Source organism: Megalops cyprinoides, chromosome 3 (genome assembly GCF_013368585.1).
Source record: "Megalops cyprinoides isolate fMegCyp1 chromosome 3, fMegCyp1.pri, whole genome shotgun sequence".
NCBI classification, from domain to species: domain Eukaryota; kingdom Metazoa; phylum Chordata; class Actinopteri; order Elopiformes; family Megalopidae; genus Megalops; species Megalops cyprinoides.
In genome coordinates, this window is record NC_050585.1 from 20,048,457 (window position 1) to 20,072,195 (window position 23,739).

The 23,739-nt window shown below is 45.4% G+C and overlaps 2 protein-coding genes across 6 annotated transcripts; both read right to left on the reverse strand.

The window, feature by feature from the left end:
• Positions 1 to 1,253: 1,253 nt before the first annotated feature.
• hnrnpl (heterogeneous nuclear ribonucleoprotein L) lies at positions 1,254 to 14,358 on the reverse strand. Of its 3 annotated transcripts, none has more exons than XM_036524056.1 (14): positions 14,218 to 14,358; positions 12,850 to 12,968; positions 11,452 to 11,689; positions 10,392 to 10,477; positions 9,611 to 9,707; positions 9,434 to 9,506; positions 5,140 to 5,175; positions 4,492 to 4,560; positions 4,061 to 4,347; positions 3,705 to 3,826; positions 3,197 to 3,398; positions 2,944 to 3,001; positions 2,339 to 2,434; positions 1,254 to 1,568 (listed from the first exon to the last, which is right to left on the reverse strand). In XM_036524056.1, exons 1-14 carry the CDS (start codon positions 14,305 to 14,307, stop codon positions 1,510 to 1,512), a joined length of 1,632 nt encoding a protein of 543 aa, XP_036379949.1. In that variant the 5' UTR covers positions 14,308 to 14,358; the 3' UTR covers positions 1,254 to 1,509. The 3 variants fall into 3 exon arrangements, with proteins under 3 accessions (XP_036379949.1, XP_036379948.1, XP_036379950.1); XM_036524055.1 differs by having other exon boundaries at positions 2,339 to 2,446; positions 14,218 to 14,357; XM_036524057.1 differs by lacking the exon at positions 5,140 to 5,175 and having other exon boundaries at positions 2,339 to 2,446; positions 14,218 to 14,357.
• Positions 14,359 to 16,171: 1,813 nt separating this feature from the next.
• Positions 16,172 to 23,182, reverse strand: srsf7a (serine and arginine rich splicing factor 7a). 3 transcript variants are annotated; one of them, XM_036524598.1, is made up of 8 exons: positions 23,035 to 23,182; positions 21,310 to 21,534; positions 20,657 to 20,839; positions 20,082 to 20,180; positions 19,928 to 19,963; positions 19,204 to 19,242; positions 18,608 to 18,715; positions 16,172 to 16,756 (listed from the first exon to the last, which is right to left on the reverse strand). In XM_036524598.1, the coding sequence occupies exons 2-8, from the start codon at positions 21,531 to 21,533 to the stop codon at positions 16,705 to 16,707; spliced, it is 741 nt and encodes a 246-aa protein (XP_036380491.1). In that variant the 5' UTR covers position 21,534; positions 23,035 to 23,182; the 3' UTR covers positions 16,172 to 16,704. The 3 variants fall into 3 exon arrangements, with proteins under 3 accessions (XP_036380491.1, XP_036380492.1, XP_036380490.1); XM_036524599.1 differs by having other exon boundaries at positions 18,608 to 18,712; positions 19,928 to 19,966; XM_036524597.1 differs by having other exon boundaries at positions 19,928 to 19,966.
• Between the last annotated feature and the right edge of the window lie 557 nt (positions 23,183 to 23,739).

The window sequence follows — 23,739 nt, forward strand, 5'->3', positions numbered from 1 at the left end:
TCTGCCTTCAGCAGGTAATTTCCAGGCTGTAGTAGAGCGCATAGCCCAATAGATTTCATCCCTTATGTTCAGCTTTAATTCTTAAATGGAAATTCTCAAAAACAACCAAGTTGAACAGTACTTGGCATCAAAACTCAAAAATGCTCACTTTTGTCTAAATTCTTCCTTGTCTACCATTTCTCACTGCAAGCATTAGACTACCTGGCGCAGCTGTCTGATGCGAGGCGATCAGAATCACTCATCCTGTGGGCGACAGAAATCAAGCTCAACACAAATATGAACAGTTGTCGCTGGCAAAGAATGTTCCTCTAACATGGGATGAATGACGAGTCATACTTAAAATGCAGTTTTGTGCCATTAATTCTGAATTAGATCAGAGGCAGAGAAGGATCATTTTGCTTCGTTACAGTACGATAAAAATACTGCACAAGTCTTCAAAAGGCAATAAAGGTAAACGCATGTGCGCGCTTGCCGCCCTTCAGTTGCGAGCGCTGCTGCCACCCTCTGGCGTTGGTGGACCTGTGTGCTGCCTACTGGATGCAGTGTCTCTGAACCAGAAAAAGGAAGCAAACTGCAGATGATCAAGTGATACAGCTATCTTCCCAGTCCCACAGAAATTGTTACAATCATGTTGAGCACTTCATGAAAGCAGACCTAAGAGAAGTTGAGTCAGTTTTATTTAAAGCTTTACAGTAATACATGACTGATCCAATAATTGTAAGATGCTTAAACCCTTAATTCAAATGACGACTACGTCTTGCACATTTAATCTCAGTATGGTGCAAAGATTAACTCAGTCTCAACCAAATTCTCTGTAATCTGTGTACAATATTTTTCCTAGACAGGTGCTTGATATGGCACTCATGTTCTTGAAATCAGTTACAAAATAACCCAAAGCTGCCAAGCTGCCAGTCAATACGATCATCAGTACGAACACTCATTTAAAACCAAAAGAGAAAACGGTTCAAACTAACACCACCAAAATTTTCATCAATAATACCAGAATGTACATCAAAAAACACACTGAAATATTTTGCACATAACCAACCAGTTTAGGGGTGTCCATCTTTGGCGGCTGTACAGAAAAAAGGGCACCTACACAACTTATTGAATTAATTTTATTCATTTCAGAACATAAAGACAAACAACCCTTCCTATTGAAGTCGAGTTCCTAGCGTAGGTCTAAATGCTGAGCAGACAGCAGAACAAAATGTCAAATTGAAAACAATTAAAAAAATTTAAACAATACTCGTACAAAAGCTCTTCCTCTTCTCTCTTTAGTAAAAGCAAAAAAAAAGTAACTCTTCTGTGTCAGTGTGTCTTGTGCCGTTCTCGCCACAGTTACATACTAAAGAATAAAGACAACTCAAGACTGCACAGACACACAGCTTGTATGGACATTCAGGGTAAGTGGAGGGAAGGACTGGGTCACTGCTGTGTCCTATTTTGGGGTGGTGGGGGTAGGGGTGGGTGTGGGGGTGGCTGGTCTCCATGGCGATGGCCAAGTGTTCAGTTTGCGTGCTGTGCAGTGGAGAAGCACAGCTTCAGGGTGTAAGGGTATGGCCCATCTGACAAAGGGAAAGAGACCATATTAGACAATTTCCACACATACAGAAGTAAAACACCGATCCCTTTTGCATAAGAAACCTCACCAAGTATTTGAAAGCTCATTTTGGCTTTAGAGAACAATGCGTGGGCAAGCTCAATCCCTGCTGTTTAACAGTAGTAAATGTAAACTAGTTGATTCTGAAGTCATAATGCATCTGCATACCAACTTAAGAGCAACCTTAAAAGCAGGCAGTGTACATACTACTCTCAAATTCCCAAGTTGCAAAGCTGGAGTCCACATACAACGTTCCCATTTTTTTGTTCACAAAATGTCACACATCCATGACTGTACTCTAACAGCATAATGCTAAACTGGAACAGAATCTGAGTATATACAAACTATTTTTATTTATTTACAAATTTGAAAAATCTACAGGGGCCATCAATGGATAAGGATTCAATTTAATAGGCTTAACATATTGCAAGCTGGTCAAAGGTTACACTAGCACATCCACAGCTTCTTAAACTTTGACCTGTACCCTTTATCAGCACCACTATGTATCAGATAGCTTGTTCCACTTTAGTGTAAGATGAGACTCCTTATTTAAAATAAATAAAAGAAAAAGAAAGGGTATGCTACTGGCTGACTATATGCCTACATGGCATTGGTACAGTATGCCTTTTGCTGTGTTGGTGTAAGGAAGTGTGGTTAATTGGTTAAGCAGTGCTGCGCGGGTGTGTTTGTGTCTCTGTGTGCATGTCTGTATGTGAGAGAGATGTCAGGACTCACTGGGGTTCTTCATCTGATAGTGATTCATCATGGCCAGAGCCTCCATGGCATCATTGATGGACTCCCACTCTAACAGGCCGGAAGAACTGCGCTCGCCTGGACCCCCACCCACGGAGAGAGACACGAAGTCCAATTTATTTGCACTGCATCAAGACACTAGTGCCAATGGCACTACCTCCTCACTGCATGGAGATGTGCTCAAAAAGGACTACCACTGGCACCAAGTCCTTACCACATTGAGATACATACCTTATGAGGACCACTAGAGGCACTAAGCCTCTTACTTATGAGGATCACCACTGACAGTCCCAAAAACAAGGGTCAATTCTTTACTACACAGACACCTCCCCATTACAAAGCCTACTCTGTGTGTAAAAGTGGTGTGTTTATCATCCAGGAACTTAATTTTATGCCCCTTTTAGCAGCATCCATTTGTGTGCAATTGGAAACAAAGAGTGTGTGCACGCCATTATGGGGGCTGTAATCAGACTGCAACAAAGCACATTTTGTCACCTTTAAATGCTGTGGAATGTCCAGGAAAGGAGTTACCACTGAAGTACCCAAGGTAACAACATGAATTTCAGCAGACTGCAATGTACACTTACTCTTTCCCGTGAAGAGCTTGATGTTGGATGGGCTCTTCACTCCCAGCTCCTCGCAGATCTGCAGAGACAGAGAGACACTTGGTCAGAAGAATGAAGCATGAATCAGACACGTTTGAAAATACCAAATGATTCACGACTTTGCCCCTCTGCTATCAGGTCAACACCCCCCAGCAGATACACCCTATTCCAAAAAAAAAAAAAAAAAAAGATTTTTCTTTTTAAAAAAATTGATTGCTGATTGCTGCTGTCCTACCTGTGTGAAGATCTCCACGGAGACGTCAGGCTGGCCGTTGAAGAAGTGCAGAACATTGCTGGGGTGCTGGATGCGATTCTTGGCCGCCTGCTCCGGGGAGGTGAAGCGGTTGTTGCGGGTGCCGTGGAAGTCCTTGAAGCTGCTGGTGCCGTCCTCCAGCTCATAGGACTGGCCTGGCATGATGGCCTGCTGCTTTGACACACTGCACAGAGACACAGGGCTCTCAGCTTCCTCACTATAACTGCCACAAATGGACTTATCCACAGAGACTTGCAATGCAAAGGTAAAAAAGTGACCAAATGTAATCTAAACAGCAACAAAATCAATCCTTTGTAAACCAATTTCACACACACAGAACTATGAGGAGATGATCCATCACATTACGCCCTAAACTGTTAACCCCGGACATAGCCATTACATGATGATTAGGGAAGAAGGGGCATGGTTATGGTGGTCAAATTTAACCAACAGCAGGAAGAACAAAAAATGGACTGGCAAGACAGCTCACCAGACATTGAGTTTCTGTCCAAACAGGAAGTTGTTGTTGAGGTGTGTGATGGCGCGGTCCACAGCGTAGCAGTCGCCCATCTCCACCATGGCTGCTCCAGGCTTACTCTTCATGAATTTGACCTTAAGACGGGGAAAGGTAAGATGATCATTTTTTGAGTGAACATTTCAAACAATCTATACTAAATCAACTTTTGCAAGATATAAGGGAATCGTGTGTATGCCTTTGTCTTAATTCCTTTTTAAAATCCCTCTGATGATTCATTTGGTGTAGCTGATTGACACCCTTTACCACAAAAAAAAAAAAAAAAAAAAAAAAAAAAACGCTGAACTTGTCATGCATTCATGGACACTCACCCTCTCAACGTTACCGTACAGACAGAAAATGTTGAAGACCCTGTCTGCGTTAATCTTGGAAGGGTCCAGTCCATACACCATGACAACGGGGGAGTCAGCATGGGGGCTGTACTCTGGCGGGGGAGGGGCATGTCCGTACTGGGGGCCTCCGTATCGCTGGTTGGGGCCTCCGCGGCGGGGGCCGCCCATGGGTGGGCCCATGCGCCGGCCCTCATAGTGGGGGGGAGGAGGGGGAGGACCGTAGCTCTCATCATGGTAATGCCCGTGGTAACCACCCTGTGGACCACCTGGGGGGCAAAGGATTGCAGGTTTGAGGAGTAAGACAGACGGGCACAGATAACATAAGCCAAGAGTGATCCCGGACTAAGGCAGGCAGGGATAACCCAGGACTCTCGGTGGAGCACTGTGGCTGGAGCACTTCGGAGTCTTACCATACTCTGGAGGATGGTCTCCCAGCAGAGCCGGCTGTCTCTGACGCTTGTTGGGGTTGGCGTTCATGTCTGAGAGAGACGGAGGGGAAGGAGGAGGAGAGGACGAAACATGAACACCTTAGAGCCGACAAGAAACCAAGACTCCATATGCACTGCACTCAACATCAACTTAGCTTTTACAAACAGCTTGAAATGGTACAGAGGAAAAAACAAAAAACAAACGGAGAAAGCAGCACACCCAGAGCGCAGTGTGCCGACATGCATGTGGAACCCAGTACTGATTCAAGCTGCCTTTAACACTTAAAAAAATTAAGTTAAAAGTGTTAATGACTCCAAGCAAATCTGAAAAGCAGGGAGCCAACCTGTCCACTTCAAAAACACCTCTGTGCCAGTCACTTGTCCTTACCACAACAAATGAACTCATGAGACACAAAGATAGGGAGGGGCAAACCAGATAGTTTATCAACTGAAACTTGAAGGATGAGGGGGGTAGGGGGGAGCTGCGATTAAGACTGGATCAGAAGGCCCACAGGACAACATCCCTGGCAAATTTACACCATTTTTATCTTCTCTGAAATGCATTTAGTCACATGGGGATGGAGAGGGGTGGGGTGGTGGAGAGTACCTGTAACACACACATACACACACCTTGTGCATTGCTCCAACTGCCATCTCCTTCTGCATCTGTACAGGTACATATATACACGTCAAACCAAAATGGCAAAGCTGTCTCAAGACCAGTTCCAGTACATTCAGTTGGCCTACTGTTTGGTTTGTGCATATTAGCCTAGCCTGACTTTTAACCTGACATTCAAAAACCTAACTTATGTGGCTCAGATCAACACTTGGGTATTTTAAAATTTATTCACCTTGAGGTAGAGTCAGGCTTACTAGCAGGCTTACTACTAGCCAGTCTCAATTTGATTATCTGCACACAAAAAACCCATTAGAGGCACTACTGCATCAAAGAAACAAATGATTCCAGCTACATAAAGGTAGAATCAAATTAAAAAGAAATGGCTTTGAATACAGGGAATTGTACAGCATCTTCCAAACTAGAAAAATGACAGACCCACAGGCTTCAGAGACTGTTACCACACAACTGACAACTATCCAGCTAAAACCCTCTGCTCACAAGAGACCCTAAGCTGACCGGGACACCAAATGCCCCAATACAGTCTACCTGGCACACCCTTGTCTCAGTGTTCTCTCACCCAAACATAGGAATTAAACCTGTAACACAGCAACTACTGATGTGACAAAAAAAAAAAAAAAAAAACTTCAGGTAACAGTGCAAGCAGCACAGTGAAGTAATATTAAGAGATCTTATTACAAAGTATTACACATCTGTCCATCTCTCCGCAGTCTGTGAAGCCAGGAGTAAACCAAACAATAAGCGAAAGTCAGTCAGAATGCCGCCCCCTTGTGGCAGGGAGGGTAGTTTATTTGCTTTATTTTCTGCCCAAAAGATAATGCACCCCTTCCCTCCCCCCACCCCCTCTGGAAGTCTTTCAGCCTGGTTGTCGGTTACTCGTGAGTCTCACACACACCCCTGGGGCAAACACTGCACCAGATGTCTGTGAGAGGCAAGTAAACCGTAGAGGTCCTGTGCATTCTGAAATGCAGCTGCTGTTGCGTTAATATTCTCCCTGCCATGAGAATTTTCCCGGGAACTTCTGCTTTTGTTGCATTTTTGAACAGGTAGGGAATTTAATGCAAGCCAACATTTCACCTTCCAATTTAAGTAGCTACAAAGTCACTAAGCCAAACAGCGAGCGATTAGCTACAACTTGGCAGCCACAGAGCAAGACAGCTGTACCTAACTGGCAGGGCAAGCTGCAAACTGTGCACCTATCAAGCTGAAGGGAAGTAGCTGGGAAAATATTCAGGCTGGAAAATATTTAACATCACACCAGGATGCAAAACCAATAAATACTGCTACAGGAGCGTAGTCAGAGGTTGGGAATGAAGAGAACACCCATTGCGTCCCAACCTAAATGGCTCAGACGATGAGGCGTCTGAAAGAGAAGACCACATAGGCTAAGAGAAAAATAACGTTAAAGGCAACAGGACGATTGAAGAACAATACGAAGCCAATTGAGGTGGCCAACGCTGAAAGCCTCCCATGAACATCCACAGGACATTTACAGCATGTTCATTACCAACAATGCAAACACAATCATCTGCACAGGAACATGGTTTCACTGCAAGGCAAGAGAAGTTGGAGATTACTTACAGCACAGAATAGGGGGAGGGGTGGAAGGTGCAGCCGGGGGTTTGGGGGCAATTGCTTCTAGAGGGCCACTTCAGCACCGATAACTCCATCCCCTCCCTCCATTTTCATTTCAATCTTTCAACTTCCATCCTCCTCTCCACACATCAGAAAGAAAGCACATTTACGGTTCTTCTCCGTTTTTTGGGTTTTAATTTATTTGCCGTTGCTGATGGTCTTGGAGGTTTTTTTTTTGGTGGTGGTGGTAGGTGGTGGTGGTGGTGTTTTTTTTAAAATAAATTTCTGCTTACCGTGCTTTGACCGCAAAGCAGACAGTTTGCACCATTTCAGAAAGACGGAAGTCCTCAGACACACAATGCCAAACCTGCATCACATGGAAGGCGTTACACAGGCGTCAAGACTCTTCAAAAAAAGGGCACACTAAGAGTTGTATTCAGAAAAAAACTGAAAAGCTGAATCAACACAATAGAAAGGGTGGGGGAGGAGAGAGGACAGGGAGGGGGAGGGGGACAGGGGGGAAAAAAAACAGAACACCCGATTCCATGAACGCACGGAGAACTTTGGAAAAAAAATATCAAGCACATAGTCTGTTTGTGTGCCTTTGTCTGCACGTGTCTGCAGCCTGTGGTGTCTTCGTGGGCTCCTTCCCGTGTTACTGGTCACACGTGTGCGGTTTGTATGAGATCTGCTGCTGTCCCCCCCGTGGCGCTGTGAGTCTCGTCTAAGGCTTGGCTGTGCAACATCTGGGTAGGGCTCCTGCGTTGTGTGTTGTTGCTGTTGTGTTGTTTTGTGTTCAGCACAAAAGACGAAGAGGAAGAGCAGAGGAAACCCACACACCCGAGTCAGAGCAAGGTGCAGGAACCCGAGAGAGAGCGGGAGGGGCGCACGCTGCAGAGGTGCCTCGCGTGTGAGTGGCTGGCTTATTTCATGTGAGTGGCCTCTTTCTCTCTCTCTCTCTCTCGCTCTCTCCCCCTCTCTTTATCTCTGTATGTCGTGTCATTCATGTTCCTTTCTCAGGACGAGTGTCTAGGGGGAGATCCTCTGAGGTTCGCTGAAGTGGCGTGTGTTATCAGTCAATTAGCATAGCTTAGCGCCAGCACACTTCAAACCCTCTTCCCCCTGGGTAAAAATGTGTTGTGCAGAGGAAAATGCAGGTAGGACATCTTCGTAGCTCTGTAGTTGTTCTGTTGGGAGTAGTAGTAGTAGGAGTAGGAGGAGGAGGAATGTCAGTATCAAGCATGTCTGCAGCTGTAATGTTGCATGTGTCTGTTCTCGTGGTCTTGCGGTGTCTGTCCCCAAATGGGGGCTAGATGTCCGTCCATGTGAGTGTTGTCCTTGCAGGAGTGCGCTGCCGGCTCGGTGTCGGGAGTGGTGTTGAGGGCCGCAGAGTGCCTCCGTGTCTGTTCCCCCAGTGTTCCGTTTCTGTCTGGAGCGGCTGGTGTAGGCTCTGCTGTAGGTTCAGTGCGTTGTCGAGTTGCTTGCATGTGTGTTCACGGCTAGGCTGTGAGGAGTGACCCGGGTTTCACAGGACAGCCTCCATCGCGCGCGTCAACCATTACTGAGTGCGTATGGCCACCAAGCAACTCCCCCCACCCACCCACACACACCAGCACAGTGTTTCCTATTGGCGCCCATTCAAAGGAGACTTCTCAATTTGTAAGCCATGTACACAAACTGTCACGGCAGATGACCTGAGTAGTACACTTCTGTGCATGAATATTACTTTTTATCCAGCCTGACAAAGGCAGGCACACAAAAAACCCCAAATACAAAACAAAAAAATCCCTGAAACCAAGAATACCTGTACTCTACATGGTTATAATAGTACGAGTTGTGGTTTTAGGCCACGCCGACTGACAAGCAACTGACAGGGAAGACGGCCATCAGTTTTGGACTGGACTATTCAGACTAGTGGTATTGGTTACTGTTCTTCCAACCCCCCCCCAAACTCCCTTTGAACAGCTGGCAATAATACCTGTGAATAAGGCAAGTAGTCAGGGCGGTGCGTTAAAAGATGAGGTAGAAGCATGCATTCCGTCACATGCAAACCTGTTAGTTTCATAACCAAGAGTATCTAAGGCTCGTGTGCCCTGGGTGCTCTACGTTCGGTAGCCCTCGTCAGCCCTGGCTAATCCAGCAGACCTCACAGGGATCTACTTCCACCGAGGGCTGGAGTAATGGCAGTCACTGAGCCGAACCCCTTGAGAAACGTAGCATGCATTAGGATGCGCCGATCGCATTTTGCCATCCCAACCGACTGACAAGTCTGGCAACTGAACCGAGGCCAGCTATCCCCGAGCCCATGAACTGGGGTGAGTGTGACACGTGCTTCTGTGCGTGCTTCAAATAAATGACCGGAAAAGCCTACAAGTGCGTGTGGGCGGGGCCTGCGAGTGATGGACGGCTGCCCTGACGTCACTCCTCACACCCCTGCCGCGTGTCGGTGCACAGCGCGCTGCGATGTGGCGTTAGGACAGAGGACAGCAATGGACACCCTGTGACAGGTCACAAGGGTCATGCCACTGAGACAGCCGGCTCCATCCCGCCCACTTTAAACTCCTGCCCAATGGGAGCGGGGCGTGGCTGAGCACGGCTGGGGCAGAGGCATCACCCTTGGCGGATCGTTCCCCCCACCCAATCCCCAACAGTGCCAGTAAAGAGTGCCGAGAGAAGAACTGTAGGAGGAGGCAGGCGGGATGCTCCCGTTACCTTGGTTACTCAGGTTGGGGTTGGTGTAGTCCCAGGTGTCCTGGTCGTTCTTGAACACGTTGAGACGCGTCGGCTGAGCAAGGGAATGGGGAAGGGGGTGAAAAACAGTTTACCCTCTGTGTCAGTGTCATCATGACAGACATGTCCGCCCACCGGGGTGGTGTCAAAGCCACTCACCTTGGCATACTCGATCTTCAGGGTGCAGCAGCCGGAGTAGATGTCAGCCCCATTGAGAGAGGCTTTGGCCCGCTGAGCGCTCTGCACAGAGTCGAACGTACAGCGGCTAGTCAAGGAAAAAAAAGGCAGACACGCCTAGGAGACCGTCATCCACTTTCCAATAACCACCTCCTTATGAATGAGAGGATTTTTACAGCAGAACCACTCATGCACTGCGGAGGATCTAGGAAGGCTGGGGTGAAGGCATTGATCCAACACAACAACTGGAGCTAACCGTCTGCAGTGCCCTGGCTGGGAAACTGCACTCACTACCCTCCAACACATGGATCAGACATGGTAGAGAGGAAGAACTAGTCCTGCTGCAACTAACAGTTTCTTTATGAGTCACTGGAGAGCCTTTTACACAAATGGTGCAATATTCAGAACTAGGATGCTGACAACTGCACCAATCAAAAACAATTCATGTGCAACATAAATATCAAATTTTTTATGTCCCCAGATTTGTACTGTACAAGGCTGCAAGTGCAATTGGGAGAAATGAATGTGCAAAAACGTTAAAGAAAGCACAACAAGTTACAAACATTTACAAATGCTTGTTACACAAAATTTAACTAAGCTGTGCACCGCACCTTTGGAAATCATGGAGTAATATCAGTTAATTGCATCCTGACAGATGTGTTGTTCTTCCGAACCACCACACACTCACTAATTTTACATGTATATATAAACACTGAAGATCTAAGATGCAAAGGACATCAAAAGATAATAATAAAAAGGATATTCAACCATGGCCTGCACGCCATTCTTCCTGAAGATGACAATCCTTTGAACAGGGCCACAGTTGTTACAGATGGTGTACAGCACATCCTGTAAAGTTGAAAAATCTTGGTCAACAGTACACTACTACTTACACACTTTACTGCAAATCCCAGCATGCAACAGCAAGCACAACTGCCACAGACCAGACAACACTGAAGCCCTACAGGATCACAACCAGGGACCTGAAAGAATTTCCATATATATCAATAAAAATAATCTAGTACCCTTCTCAAGGAATCCACCCCTAGATACATATTTTAGAGATGATTAAAACTTAAGACTTATAAAATAAGAGAGGCTATCACAGCAAACAGAAGGCAACAGATAACTTTTAGATTGTCTTGACTAAGGTGCACTTTGAGACTAAGTCAGTGGTCCGTTAAACAATATAATACTATTAAACTGACATCACATCCCAACAGCTATATTCAATCTTGCAAAATGCTAGACAAAAACAAAATTGTGAAGGTGCGTCCAACACAATACTATTGACGTCAAGACACAAAAGGCTCTCACCTGCAGTTTCATCACATTCATTCCTATTAAAACCGCAGCCTATCCTGGCAAAAGAAACTGAGCCAAACAAAACGCCATTTTCACTAAAGAAACAGCAGGTCCACACCACAATTAACGCTTAATGGAAATTTAAAACCTAAAGCTGTGACACTGCCATCTAACGGTGGTACAGGAAGAATGCAAGAGATTTTGCAGCCCCTTTGAAACCCCTATTCTTCAAAACACCTTAACTCTAAATTTCTTTAAACTCAAAAGATGAAGTCTAACGGTTTCATACCTGCTTTCATAATTTCATAATTTCTTGACACTCTTACAGGTAGAAAAGCTAAAATACTCAAAATTAGTTTATGTCCATCTGTGCATTGTGTTGTACCGAAGTTCAACATAAGGTAAAGTCTGACACACTAAAGCCAACATTACACATTAGCCCGGCACAATGTGCAAACAAGCCCAACACCAGCACAACTCTAGCATAAATGCATGGATACTGGGGCGGATGCAGTTACCGTGGTGATGGGGTAGATGGGGTTCATGATGGTGAGCAGCAGCACGTTGTTGACGCTGCGCGAGTCATCGGGGTCGCCGGGGCGCGAGATTTTCTGGCTGGTGGAGTAGTTGACGAAGGCGGGGTGGCCAGCGATGTAGATCTGGTTGTCGGAGGCGTAGTTCACGGCGTTGCAGGAGCCGTTCATGTCCTCGTACTCCACCAGGGCCTGGCGCTTCTTCGGCATCACCACCACGTAGCTGGGGAGGGGGAACAAAGTTAGCCAGGTGCAAGGCCCAGGGCTGTACATACACACACACACCCAGGACAACGATAAGGTTCTTCAGCTTATTCCACTTTAAAGGGGAACCTGAAGGCTAAGTTATAATCATTTCCATTTTTACTGGGTCTGTTCCTCTGACATATTTGTAGCTTTGCTGTTGCCAGGTCTTTGCCGTTGCCATGGTTTTGCATTAAACGTAAGCTTCCTTTTCTGAAGCGGTGTGGAAGAGACGATACTAGATGCTCCATTGGGGGGGGGTGTCAGCTGTCAGAGCAATGTTACTAAAGGAGTGGAAAAGTCAAAACAACCTTGCATCCGTTCCTATGTAGCAGGGACAATGAAGCGAGCCACACCAACCCACACATTTACCAGGGCAGGCCACAGAGTGATTGACAAGTTGTGCTCACCTAAACTTCAGTAAATCAAAACTAATCTGTGTGAAGTACCTCATCTATAGTCATCAAAACAATTAACTGTTAATGACATAATGACCAACAAACAGTTAATGACAATTTATGAGATACAAAGGAGAAACAAGCCTATGCAACCTCTAAATATTACGCACTACGAAATAATGATATTTACGATTCCAAGAGTGTCCGGCTTGAATTGGTCATGACTGCTGTACACAATTTTTATTATTACTACTATTATTATTGCCATTAACCTTCGAATCAGTCACCTTTCAGTAAGCATCAGTGCAATGGTCTTGGAATTAAGATGCACGGGACACCTAAAGGCTTTCGGCTGAGGCACTTCCCTGGAGAGCAGGAGCCGCTTATGAGTATCAGTTTAAGAGGAGGCCAACATCACTTATGGAACAAGGCTCAGGGGGGCAGACAAAAGGCTGCAGCCACTGGGCACAGGGACACAAGAGACCCGTCACTCACAGATTTGCAATTCACAGTCTAGAATATTAACTCCAGGCAGCACTCCATGTTCCTATTCCACCCAGTTTCCAGGCCCCAGGGCGCCACAGCATCCCACGCTCTTCTTACATTTACTTTACATTTTCCACATGTTAATAGCATTTGCATAATTACACCTATGAATCACTGCCTTACTGAAGTACATCATGTTCACACTGACTGCAAGACAGCAGCTGCAGCCCACAGTTATGCTGTAAATCAAAGTCACCTGATTGTTCCGAACTCCTGCAGCGCCTCCACCAGGTCAGCCTCCGTAATGCCATCCACCAGACCCCTCACATGCACCACAGGTGAGGGCAAAGTCTTGTGGGGATCTTCGTAGCCCTCCTGAACAGAAATAAATCAAGAGGTCACAAAGGGTCACTAAAACCATGCATACATTTTTAGAGAGATGTAAGCTGTGGACGTGCTGCCTGTTCTTAAGCTGATTACACATGACCAGCTTCAAAATCTCCCAACGCTTTGTTACAGAGGTGGGAGGGATTACAGATGTGTAGACTAACTGAAATCAATTTGAGATTCTCACTGCAGCATTGCTGTGCACAGAAGACTAAGTTCGCTATACGACTTCAGACCCCTATTAGCTGGCTAGCTGATCCACCGTGGAGTGAGTGTCCACCCCACTAACTAGAAAAAAATAGATTTAATTTTAGCTAATCGGCTACGGCTAATATGGTTTTCGAGAGCATTTCAATTCGAATGACCAATGTAACATACTTGTAGCTACCGCTATACGGGTAACGAGTGTTTCAATTTCACGTCTAACGTTAACATTGTTTTCATCACACTAGACTAATTTGCTAGTTGTTAAACGTACTTTAACAGCAGCTACCCATCTAGTTGACGAAAGTCGTCATTTCTGGGCCTTAACTATAGAAACTGGGCATATTCAAACTCTAATCTGTTACTCAATTAGTGCCTAGCAAAACAACCGTTTGCTAGTAGTTAACTAGCATAAATTGCAGGCTAGTCGCAACGATGTGCAAGGCCTAACTAGCTGCGCTAGCTACCTTGTCTGGCCATTCATTGATGGAGGCGAATTAGCGTGTTGGCTAACAAACCTACCGTAAATAAACAGAACACTAGTACCAGATCGAATCAGGTTTGGTCACTACAGTATACCCATAGAACGAGCAAACATGACTTCAGAAACCGTTAACCATCTTTTTTCAATTCAGCTGGGGAGAGAGCAGTGACAATATAGTCAGCTAACTAACATTGGCTAGCTAACAATGCAATCGATCTCACGGCTGACCTAGTCTAGTCAAAGAATCGTATACTAGCTAGTTAGCTAAGCAGTTGATTTCTTATACACTTTTGGAAGCAAAGGTGAGTACTTCCAACCAACCGAAAGCTCGGTAAAGCAACGCAAACCGAATAAAACGCGCGAAATGAACACGCTTTCCAGCTAAGCTAGCCGTTTTGCCGGCCTCACTACGCGTCCGTTAAGAAGCGGATAATTAGCTGAAAAGAACTAGCAGGCGGGCTAGATGTTTAATATGTGCCAGTGGGTACGTAAATAATATTTTAGATTGCTATTAAATAGTTGATCACATTCTAAATAATTTGTGTTTACCGTAGCCATCCCTCCGTCGTTATTTTCGGTTTTCTGTCTTTTCGTTGCCCTGCCTCCCTCGTTGTAGTAGCGACCGGCCGGTGCAGCCATGTTGTCCCAGTTAAAAAGGCTCTGAAGGCGATGACGGTGAAATGAGGTGGCTGGAAATCGAAAGGAAGACAGAAAAACGGCGGACGTTTCGCTTCAGAGCCCGAGAGCGACTTTCAATTGGTCCAGGAGACCTGTCGATCCTAACGAAATCCTAACGCAACAAGTAAACGCTTCAGGATTGGGCAGGAATGTGTGTCAATCAAAAAAAAAATGCCCTGATAGATTTACAGAGCTAGGCAGTGATAGGGTGATTCTCAACGCAGTGTACTTCTATTGGATGGACGGTCAAATCCAGCAGCTGGGAGAATCGATGTCGGTCGCATTGAGAGTTGGTGTTATAGGAAGTGAAGACGGGTAGTTCATTCAGTTTTAATTTTGATAATCAGTCATTTATTACAAAGAGTGCTATAGACAGGACAACTGGCTTGGGCTCAGGGGGTAGGTTATTAAATGGGTCGACCAAACAGATGTAACCCTGTTTATGCAGATGTTTGCACACTGGTAACAATAATAATGCGTGTAGATTGTGCAAATGAAGTTTCCGATTAAAGTACAAGTATAACGATGCTGTGTTGAAGGAAAAACTCGCCGGTGCAACAGCTAGCAAAGTGTGTCTTAGTTTTAATGAGTCCCGCGGAACCAAGCAGAAGGGTATAAATAACTACGTTTTGTTTTCCTTCGTCAAAACAGTAGATAACAGGTATGATCAAACAAGCTTAGTTAAGCAGCTTCTCCCAGTTCATCAAAGAGTAAATGCCCCCTATTCCCAGCACATGGAGAAAGTATCTGGTGGGCAGGTTTTTCACTCACAAATTTGAAATTAAATTGGTATCCTCTTCCAAAAGTTTAAAATCCACTGAGGAGTATTCAGAAAGAGAGAGTGCACCATTAACACTCAAACCTACAGTCAGGTCTTATGTAAAAAAATCTTTTCTAGAATGTGGAATGTGTTTTCACTTAACCAAAGTGCTTATCATGAATATCCACCATGTGCAATAACATTGTGATATGTATAAATGTAATTGTAAAATTGCAGTAATTTCCTTATGACAGTTTTGTTGGGTAAAGAATCAGGAGTACAACAACAGAATCAGCCGGCCAGACAGAGTGATGCATAATGTCAGCGGGACAGGTTAATGCAGTTGCTGGTACAGAACCCAAGATGATCTTTTGCTTGTACGCGTGCAGGGATGAACATGCTCAACACCCAGAGTAAAACTGCCAAGGCCAAAAAGGGCACAGCACACAGGAATGTGTTATTTTTGTATGATTCTAGTTGAATGGATCTTTAATCTATTTGTCAGTGTTGGGAGGGGATTCTGGGGCTTCCTGTATGTCACTCACCTACAACAAACAGGTGAACAGATTTAAAGACTTCTGTCAATCCATTCACCAGAACACCACATCACATTACAGCTAACGCTCACCCACAGCAATTTTGATTACATTTCATCCATTTATACAGTTGGATCCACACTGAGGCAACTCGGGTTAGCTACCTCACACAAGGGTACAACAGCAGTGCCACAACTGGGAACAGAGCCAGCAACATCTGCAATAATGTCACAGCTGTAAGCTCCTCCACCAGAACAGTGTTTCCCTAATTACAGGGACCTCTCTTCACCAGATTTCCCTCAGTTAATTGGGGTCAGCTTAACTTTTTCTTAATTGAATACTGATCCATATTTGATATTTGACTTATCTGCCATCAACCGCATGAAAGCAACACTGGATGCAATCTCCAGTTAAACAGAAACAAACCATTACCTACAGTAAAACTGACCATCTCTTCATGGAAAGAACCACTCCGTTTTTACCTCTGTTCACAGCACTGATAAAATACAGTGAACAAGTGTGTGTTCAGATTTACTTTATTTAAAAAAATGGCCATTTACCAGACAAACGATCCTGTGCTCACTGCAGCCCTAAGGCATTTCATGGGAGTGCAACCATCTGTCTGGTAAAACTTTCAGACAACACAAGTCCATAAGAGACTACAGTCCAATGTGGCTGAATATTTACAACATATTCAAGAAAACACACCTGCAACTGGAGAGTTCTCTGGTGTGGAAAGGTAAAATCATGGCCAAAAGATCCTATACAGTATCTTCTCTTACCAAAAAGGGCAGTCACAGAGATGGCAAAACAAAGGCTTTAGAATGGCTCTGTTTAGGGCTCAATTTTGGGGAGAGGGGCAGGGGGTGATGTCAGCTTGGGCCTGAAGAGTCTTGGTAACTGAACACTAATACAGCTTCAAAAAAAAATGGAAAAGGGGCAGGGGGTAGGACTTATTACAGATGGAGACAAATCAATTTAAAAAGCCTTCATCCTCCTAGGCATGTGGGAACAAAGGCAGGCCGGGGAGGAGGGGACAGGCAAAGGGGGCCATGTCTGGAGTCAGTCCGCGTCAGGAGTGAGGCTCTTTCTGGGGCTGGGAGACCTAGAGTGGCTGAAAGAGGGAGAGAGAAAGAATGGTGTTAGCACAGTGGAAAAGTGTGCACCACACAGCGCACATCCCAGCAGCGTCTGCCTCCTCCACCCTTCAACCCTTATGTGGGACTCCTCTAAGTTTTTAGAGGCAGCAGCAACAAAATAGTTCTAAGCAATCTCAGCTGTGTTAAAAAAAATGCAACCCCATTGGTGACTCAGACAGGATTTAAGAAATGGCAAGATAAAATCCTCAAAAGGTGAGGTAGAAGCAAAGAAAACATGAGGTGTGAACACCTCATGCTCCCGTTTTAAAAATGTTTTTATGGTACTCCCGTGCCTCCTATATCTGCTTATTTTGCAGAGATCTGACTATGCCAAAGGAAAGCAAGGGCTAGTCTTAAAACAGCATCAGCACTCAGTGTTTCAACACAGGGTTCTCACTGGAAAAAACAATGACTTCTGACATGAGTGAAGTTTCTGAAAGCCCACAGTGCACACACCTACAATGTGGGAAATGGAGCTGACCAGCAGGAGGTGAATCAGTTTTCAGTTAACATCATTGACCGCCTTGAGTCTCACATTGAGAAGTGCTTGGAGAGAGACAGGAACTAAGGATTCTGGGAGCAGCACTAACAAACCACCCTCCCACCATAAAAGGACAAAGGAACAGGATGAAGGAAGCTGCAGTGGACAAGCCTACAGTTCAATCAGTCCTGACACCTTCAAAGAAAAAGCAACGCTTCCTCAAATCTGGTAAAGAACTACATTAGATTTAGAACAGAAGTAACAGAAGGACCTACTACCTAGCCTATGACTTTCAGGAATAGCTGTGACATCTGAAAAAGGCACCCATCACCAAAAGAGGGGTCCAATGGCAGTCATAAAATCCCCTTGCACTGGCAGCTCAAACAGAATCAGACCATTTGTAGAGCTCTACATTAAAGTTAATGTTAAAGGCAAGCCATATATATACACCCCATAACAGACCTGAGACTTGCAGAGACCCAACTCATCAAGTAGTTGCACACATAACATCATGCTAGGCTACAATACTGCTATTCTGGGCAAAAAGCCCCTATCATAGTAACTACAACATGTTGATAGCATGGAGGACTGCTCAACATGGACTCAACATGAACATAGACACAACCAATGCAACTTGTAAGACCTTCTGGGGGCCTAGAAGATGGATCTGTGGTCAGCATTGTTCTCTGTCTCACTGTCAGAAGCTAAACTATGCAGTAATCAAAGAAAGACTCGCAAATCTCTCATCAACTCCTTCTCCACAAAAATCAATTCCAGAAGTAAACCAACACAGCAGGGATGAACCTAGTCAGGACTGGCGCCTGTCGACTCCCCAACCACTCAGCGCTGGAGTCTGACCTAGTCAGATTCTCCCTTTGCAGGCATTCTGTCCGTCTCTCTGAAGCCACATGGCATAGGTGTTAAAATGTCTGACTGCTGACTTCTAGACCCCACTTGTTCCACCCAGCTCCACCAGTACAAGAGATGCTGTAAGAGCGGTTCATCCCATAGCCGCTTCACGTGGCATTCTCTGAGCACATGTGCCTATCCAACAGACGCTTGAATACTGCCATATTTCAAAGTCTGTATGGGGACCACTTATCCGTGGAGTCACCACATGAGATGGAATGTGTGTACTGACAACTTGTGTCTGGTCTAGGTTGATGTCTTAATCTTCATCCTTAGGTGCATTAGTGTAACACACCACACATTCCTTTTTAACAGGAAACATCAAGTATTCTTTAGTATTCTGGTGATTATGAGGCTGAATGTCTGACCGCAGAGATGAATATGCAAACCCTGGACCCCTAGGATAGTTTGGAACAGGTGGGGGGAAGGGGCTTACCTGTCCCTTCTGGGGCTGGGGGAACGGGACCTGGAGCGGGAGCGAGAGCGGGACTGGGATACACTGCGCCCCCTGGCACGGGACACTGAGCGGGAACGGGAGCGACTGCTGGGGGGGAAAGCAGCAGGTGAGTGCCCATGTGAATTGTTAATGCAGTACAGACACTTGAGTTAGAACTTAATTTCAAGTAATATAAGATAGCTAAGCCATGACATTTGCTTTTGGTCTTCATTACGTGCAAAATATTGGTAGCTCCAGGAAGTGTGTCAAGTGACTCGCTGATCTGAACCAACCAGTGTTTTGCTATGGAATTTAAGGTTGTATCCTCAATACCACATGTGCGAGAGGAATTTTAACTACAAATGGTATAGCAACCTTTATAATTAGACTGTCACAGATTTCCAAAGGAAATCAAAAAACAGAAAACACTGAAGAGACAACGAGGAAATGAAAAATTACTCCCTGAAATACTAAAGTAGAAATATGTGAAAACAATATGTTATAGGTAGACGTATATGAGTGATTAATGAGTAGATGAGGGAGGACTAGTGAAGTCGCTCCGTCAGGCCTAACTTGTAAGCAGGTTTAGCCCTTACCTCCTGACAGGAGTTCTGGAACGAGCTGGAGAGCCAGATCTGTACAAATGGAGGAATGAGGAAGAAGGGTTAAGCGTGTAGGCCAAGGACATCCTTTTGTAGTTAAACGTTAATGTTCCTTCTGGTAAAAATGTCACAAGCTGTGTGTAGGCGAGTGTACCGGGGAGCATATTTCAAGCCACGCTGACATAACATAGCAGCATAATGTAGTAAAGTCAGTTACTGCCAGGAGCTAGACAACATCTATCTGTGCGTGCACTTACAAACAGTTTACATTTACATGTACACGCTACAATGCCATCCCACTGACAGTGAGACAATGAGGAATGATTGTGTGACCTAGGTCATCTGTCCTAGTAATGGCAGAGGTGATCAGGTGATTACACAACGCACACATTTCACCATCTGTGCCAGTGAACATTTTCAAAATTTGAATTCAGGGACATAAATCTAGTATGTTATGAATAACATGATAATGTATAATGTACAATAATATATTTTTGTAATACAGTAACAATAATCACTTACATTTACAATACTACTTGCTCCACAGGAATAATCCATAAAACATTCCATTGAAAAAAATCCATAAAACCCAAATGTTTTCCCTCAAAAGCAACATGCTTGCTTCCCCATGACCCAAGACCATAAAACTACACACCACCGAAACCACAACAAAGCCATTTATAAAGGATTTTGGTGCCACAAAACCCGTCATTCTTACCTGCTTCTGCGCTTTGAGTATGATGGGGAGCGGTACCTGCTAAGAAGCAAGACAGACAGGTCAGTACCAGAGTGGGCTGCCCCTGAGCCAATGAAACGAAAGGAAACGAATGTATAAAAACCACAAAGCCGAGACAGGAAGACGGCACGCTCACCGGTCGTTGCTGCGGCTACGGGAACGGTAACGACGACCCCGGGATCTGGAGCGAGATCGAGAGCGTGCCCGGGACCGCGACCGAGAGCGCGATCGTGACCTGGAGAGAGAGAGAGGCACGTGTGTTCAGTTCACCTGCACTGCTCATTTTTACAGTCATTCTTCTGTAGAATACACCTAGGAGTATATACACCAAATCACACATAAGCTCAGGTTTTATCATAGTCACAGTCAGAATGACCAACACTTTAATAATGCTTTGCAGTTTGTGAAGCAGTGATTGTATCTTCTATATTGGGGAGTGGGATGGATCTGCACTGTTGTCCTTAGGGGTAAGAAAGAGGAGAGAGTGTAAAGAAAGGGGCTCTGTCAGAGGTGTGTGTGCGTTCAAAAGGGGTGTGTTAAAACAAAACTTTCTACACTAAAATTTTATGTTCAGCCTTTATGTATTCTGTGCTCAAAAACATACTTTTTGGAAACATGTATATACCAATGAAGCCAAATGACTGAGCTGTATTGTGAACAGAATACTGCCACACTATTCAGGGGCTTGTGATGAACAGTGTGTGTGAGCACCTGCTTCGCCGGCCACCCCCTCTCTTGTTGAAGTGATGACAGTCATACGCGTAGTGGCCAGTCTCTCCACACTGGTAGCAGCGGTCGTTGGGGTCGAACTGGCGACGGCTTGGGCGTCCGTAGCGAGTATTGCGAGAGAGGCCTGTTGATATCTCCACGCGTATTCGGGTGCCGCACAGCACTCTGGGAAAACACGAGTTAGAATCACTCTGGCTGTAGGTACAGCAATTTTGGTGGTGCACTCTGAACCTGAAGTCTGACTGCCCTAAACTGCTGCAGGTACAATCCAGCAGAAACAAACTGACTGAGTGACCTCCACACCAACTTAAGCATTAAAGCAATGCTCCACTGCTAGCACATTAGGCTTTAAATTCTCCCCCAAAAAAATTCAATCAAGAAAACAGTATGCACAGTAACCCCACCATTCATGTACATGAATGAGGAGGAAATTCAAAATGTACAGATGTTTGCATCACTTTCGACCAGCGAGGCACCCCAAAATGACAAAGCTGTCGCCCGAGACGAGAGACGGCAGCTTCAGAACACTAACGTACTGCCTTTCACATTTTTGGGTCTCAACTTAAACGGGTAAGAGAACAAGGTGACATCAGGGACTGTGTGCTGGGCCGCGGAGAGGACGGGTGCCCACTCACTTTCCGTCCATGCCCTTCACTGCATCCTCTGCATCGCGGGAGTCCTCGTACTCCACGAAGGCAAACCCGGGCGGGTTCCGCGCCACCCAGACGCTGCGCAGGGGACCATAGTAGCTGAACGCCCGCTCCAGCTCACCCTTGGCCGCCCCGTTGCCCAGGTCGCCCACATAGACCTTGCAGTCGGACGATCGCGAGGAGCTGCGGGACGAAGAGTAGTATGACATCCTGAAATGGGAGGAGGAAAACATAGTTTAAGCAAAACGCTGCACAAACACAACCACAATGGCCCCTGGGTGCAGTAAAAGAACCCAACGTGTGGCAGCATCTAGGCAAGGAGGTCTGGGTGGCTGTTCTATTCAGCCAGTGCGGAAAATACTGAGGTAATGCCTGAGTTTTGACTGTGAACGTAAAAAGGAATAATAACAGAGCAAAGTTGGAGCAGCCATGTTCCTGGAGGACTACGGAGCCTGTTGGTTCTCTCTGTGCTCCAACACAAGGTTTCAATCAATTATCTAGGAGACTGTCACCCCACCTGCTGTTACAGGTGTAAACCAAATGCCGGTCGCGTTGCCATCCAAGCAGCTGCTGGTTTACAGCTGATAACGGTGCTGATTCGCCATCCAATTTAAGATTTATGGTTATCTGCGAATTGCTAAGACCCAATGAAATCCAGCAAATCTAATGGCCCTACAATGCCATAGTTTCTTAACCCACTCTGAATAAAACCACCCAGACACTAGGCACCTAGGAGGGCGTACGGCTCAGTGTAGTATAGAGCTGTGGTAGGCCATAACATCCGGAATCTTGGCAAATACATACAAACAGGTAGCAGGTGGGTAGGTACCCAGTCAAGGGTGACAAGATGCCCGTTTTTTATACCTAACAGAATTTGTAAATGTCTAAGTTATTCTTGTTCATTTGGATCTGCAAGTTCTCTCTCTATTCAACTACTAATTAAGGTGTATTTATCTTAATGTAGTGGCCCTTGAATTTGTTCAAAGGGCAGATACTTCTACAGTATAGGCAGATGTCAAATCTAGGTCAGTATTCAGCTGGTTAAATGGAGAAAGGCACACTCAAAGTATCGACTGAGTATAAAGCCAGAAATACATCAATTTGTGATGTGTGAGCAGGAAGTTCACACAAGCCAGCTGACCACAACACGGTTAAAGGAAAGTGTGGATGGGTTTGAGTAGGACCCCCCCACGTTTGATATCTTACAGGGTAATGTTAATGAACTAAGTTTAGCTAGTTTCGGTTTTGAGTTTAGGTAACGTGCAGCTGCGTTACTGGTTTCGAAATACCTAGTTCGACAAACCAACGACGGTTAGCTACCAGCTAGACAGCTACAGCGAGAGAAAACTAAGTGTGGAAGAACTTGCGTCGTTTCCCGTTTGGCTAGCTAAGTGGTTAGCTTCGCTTTCCCCCTTTCCCGCCGTACAGAGGCCAAACAATGCTAGCTAGGTAACTTAGGTCACATGTATGCGGCAAACAATGGCTCTCGCTCTTAGCGTGGTTTGTCTTCAGTTTGGCGCTTTCGTAAGGTAGCAAGCCGCACACTAGATAGCGAAAGTTTCTGAACACTATTGTCTAATTCTCGTACGTTTCCTTGTGGACTAAGAAAACGGTTAGCCCATTGCAAGCGCTTTTTGTGTCTAAAAAGTGCGCACAGAGAACAAGTCAACCAAATGCCATTCAGATCACAAGCAAGACCCACGTGCTCACCTCTCAGTAGCTGGCCTGCTACGCCGTTCTTGCCTTTGCGCCCCTCGCTGCTGAAGAAAATGCTACTCTCCCGGATATGCAGAGGGACGACCCGCTCGGCCCTCAGCAAGAAGCGATCAATGGACACAGCTTGTAATGAGAGCAGCCTATCCCCTCGTACCCGAGAGAGGAGGGGTTTCCCTGCAGGGGCGGTCAGATAACACGCCCCCCATGGCAGCGGCGGCGCGCACGGAGGGGAACCACTTTCAGTACACTTACCTACTTACAGTAAGAATCCAGCAATCCGTGGCTCAAGATGATCATGGTGAATAGACGCAGTCAGCAGACAAGATTAGTGATCAAACATCAAATCTCCAATGTACAAAATATATAAAGAATAAGACAAGGATTTGACATATGTTGAGAAACACTGCCCCAAGACAAATTCATATGTGCTGTTTTCTATTATATAATTGAGCAGCTGTTGTAAAAATCAGTGATTTGGTGGTGGGTTGGTTGTTGATAGGATTAACACGTCATCCTAAACCATTGCATATACACAACACACAGTGTTTTTACTGCTTTGTGACATTGTGCCTGTGTTAACTGTTACCATCTTGTTGATTGTCAATGACAGAAATGAGAGTGAATTTGAATGGAATTTTTGGACAGTTTATTTAAGAAGATGTGGGGGAAGGGTTGCACTGAAACTGGCCTCAGATTACC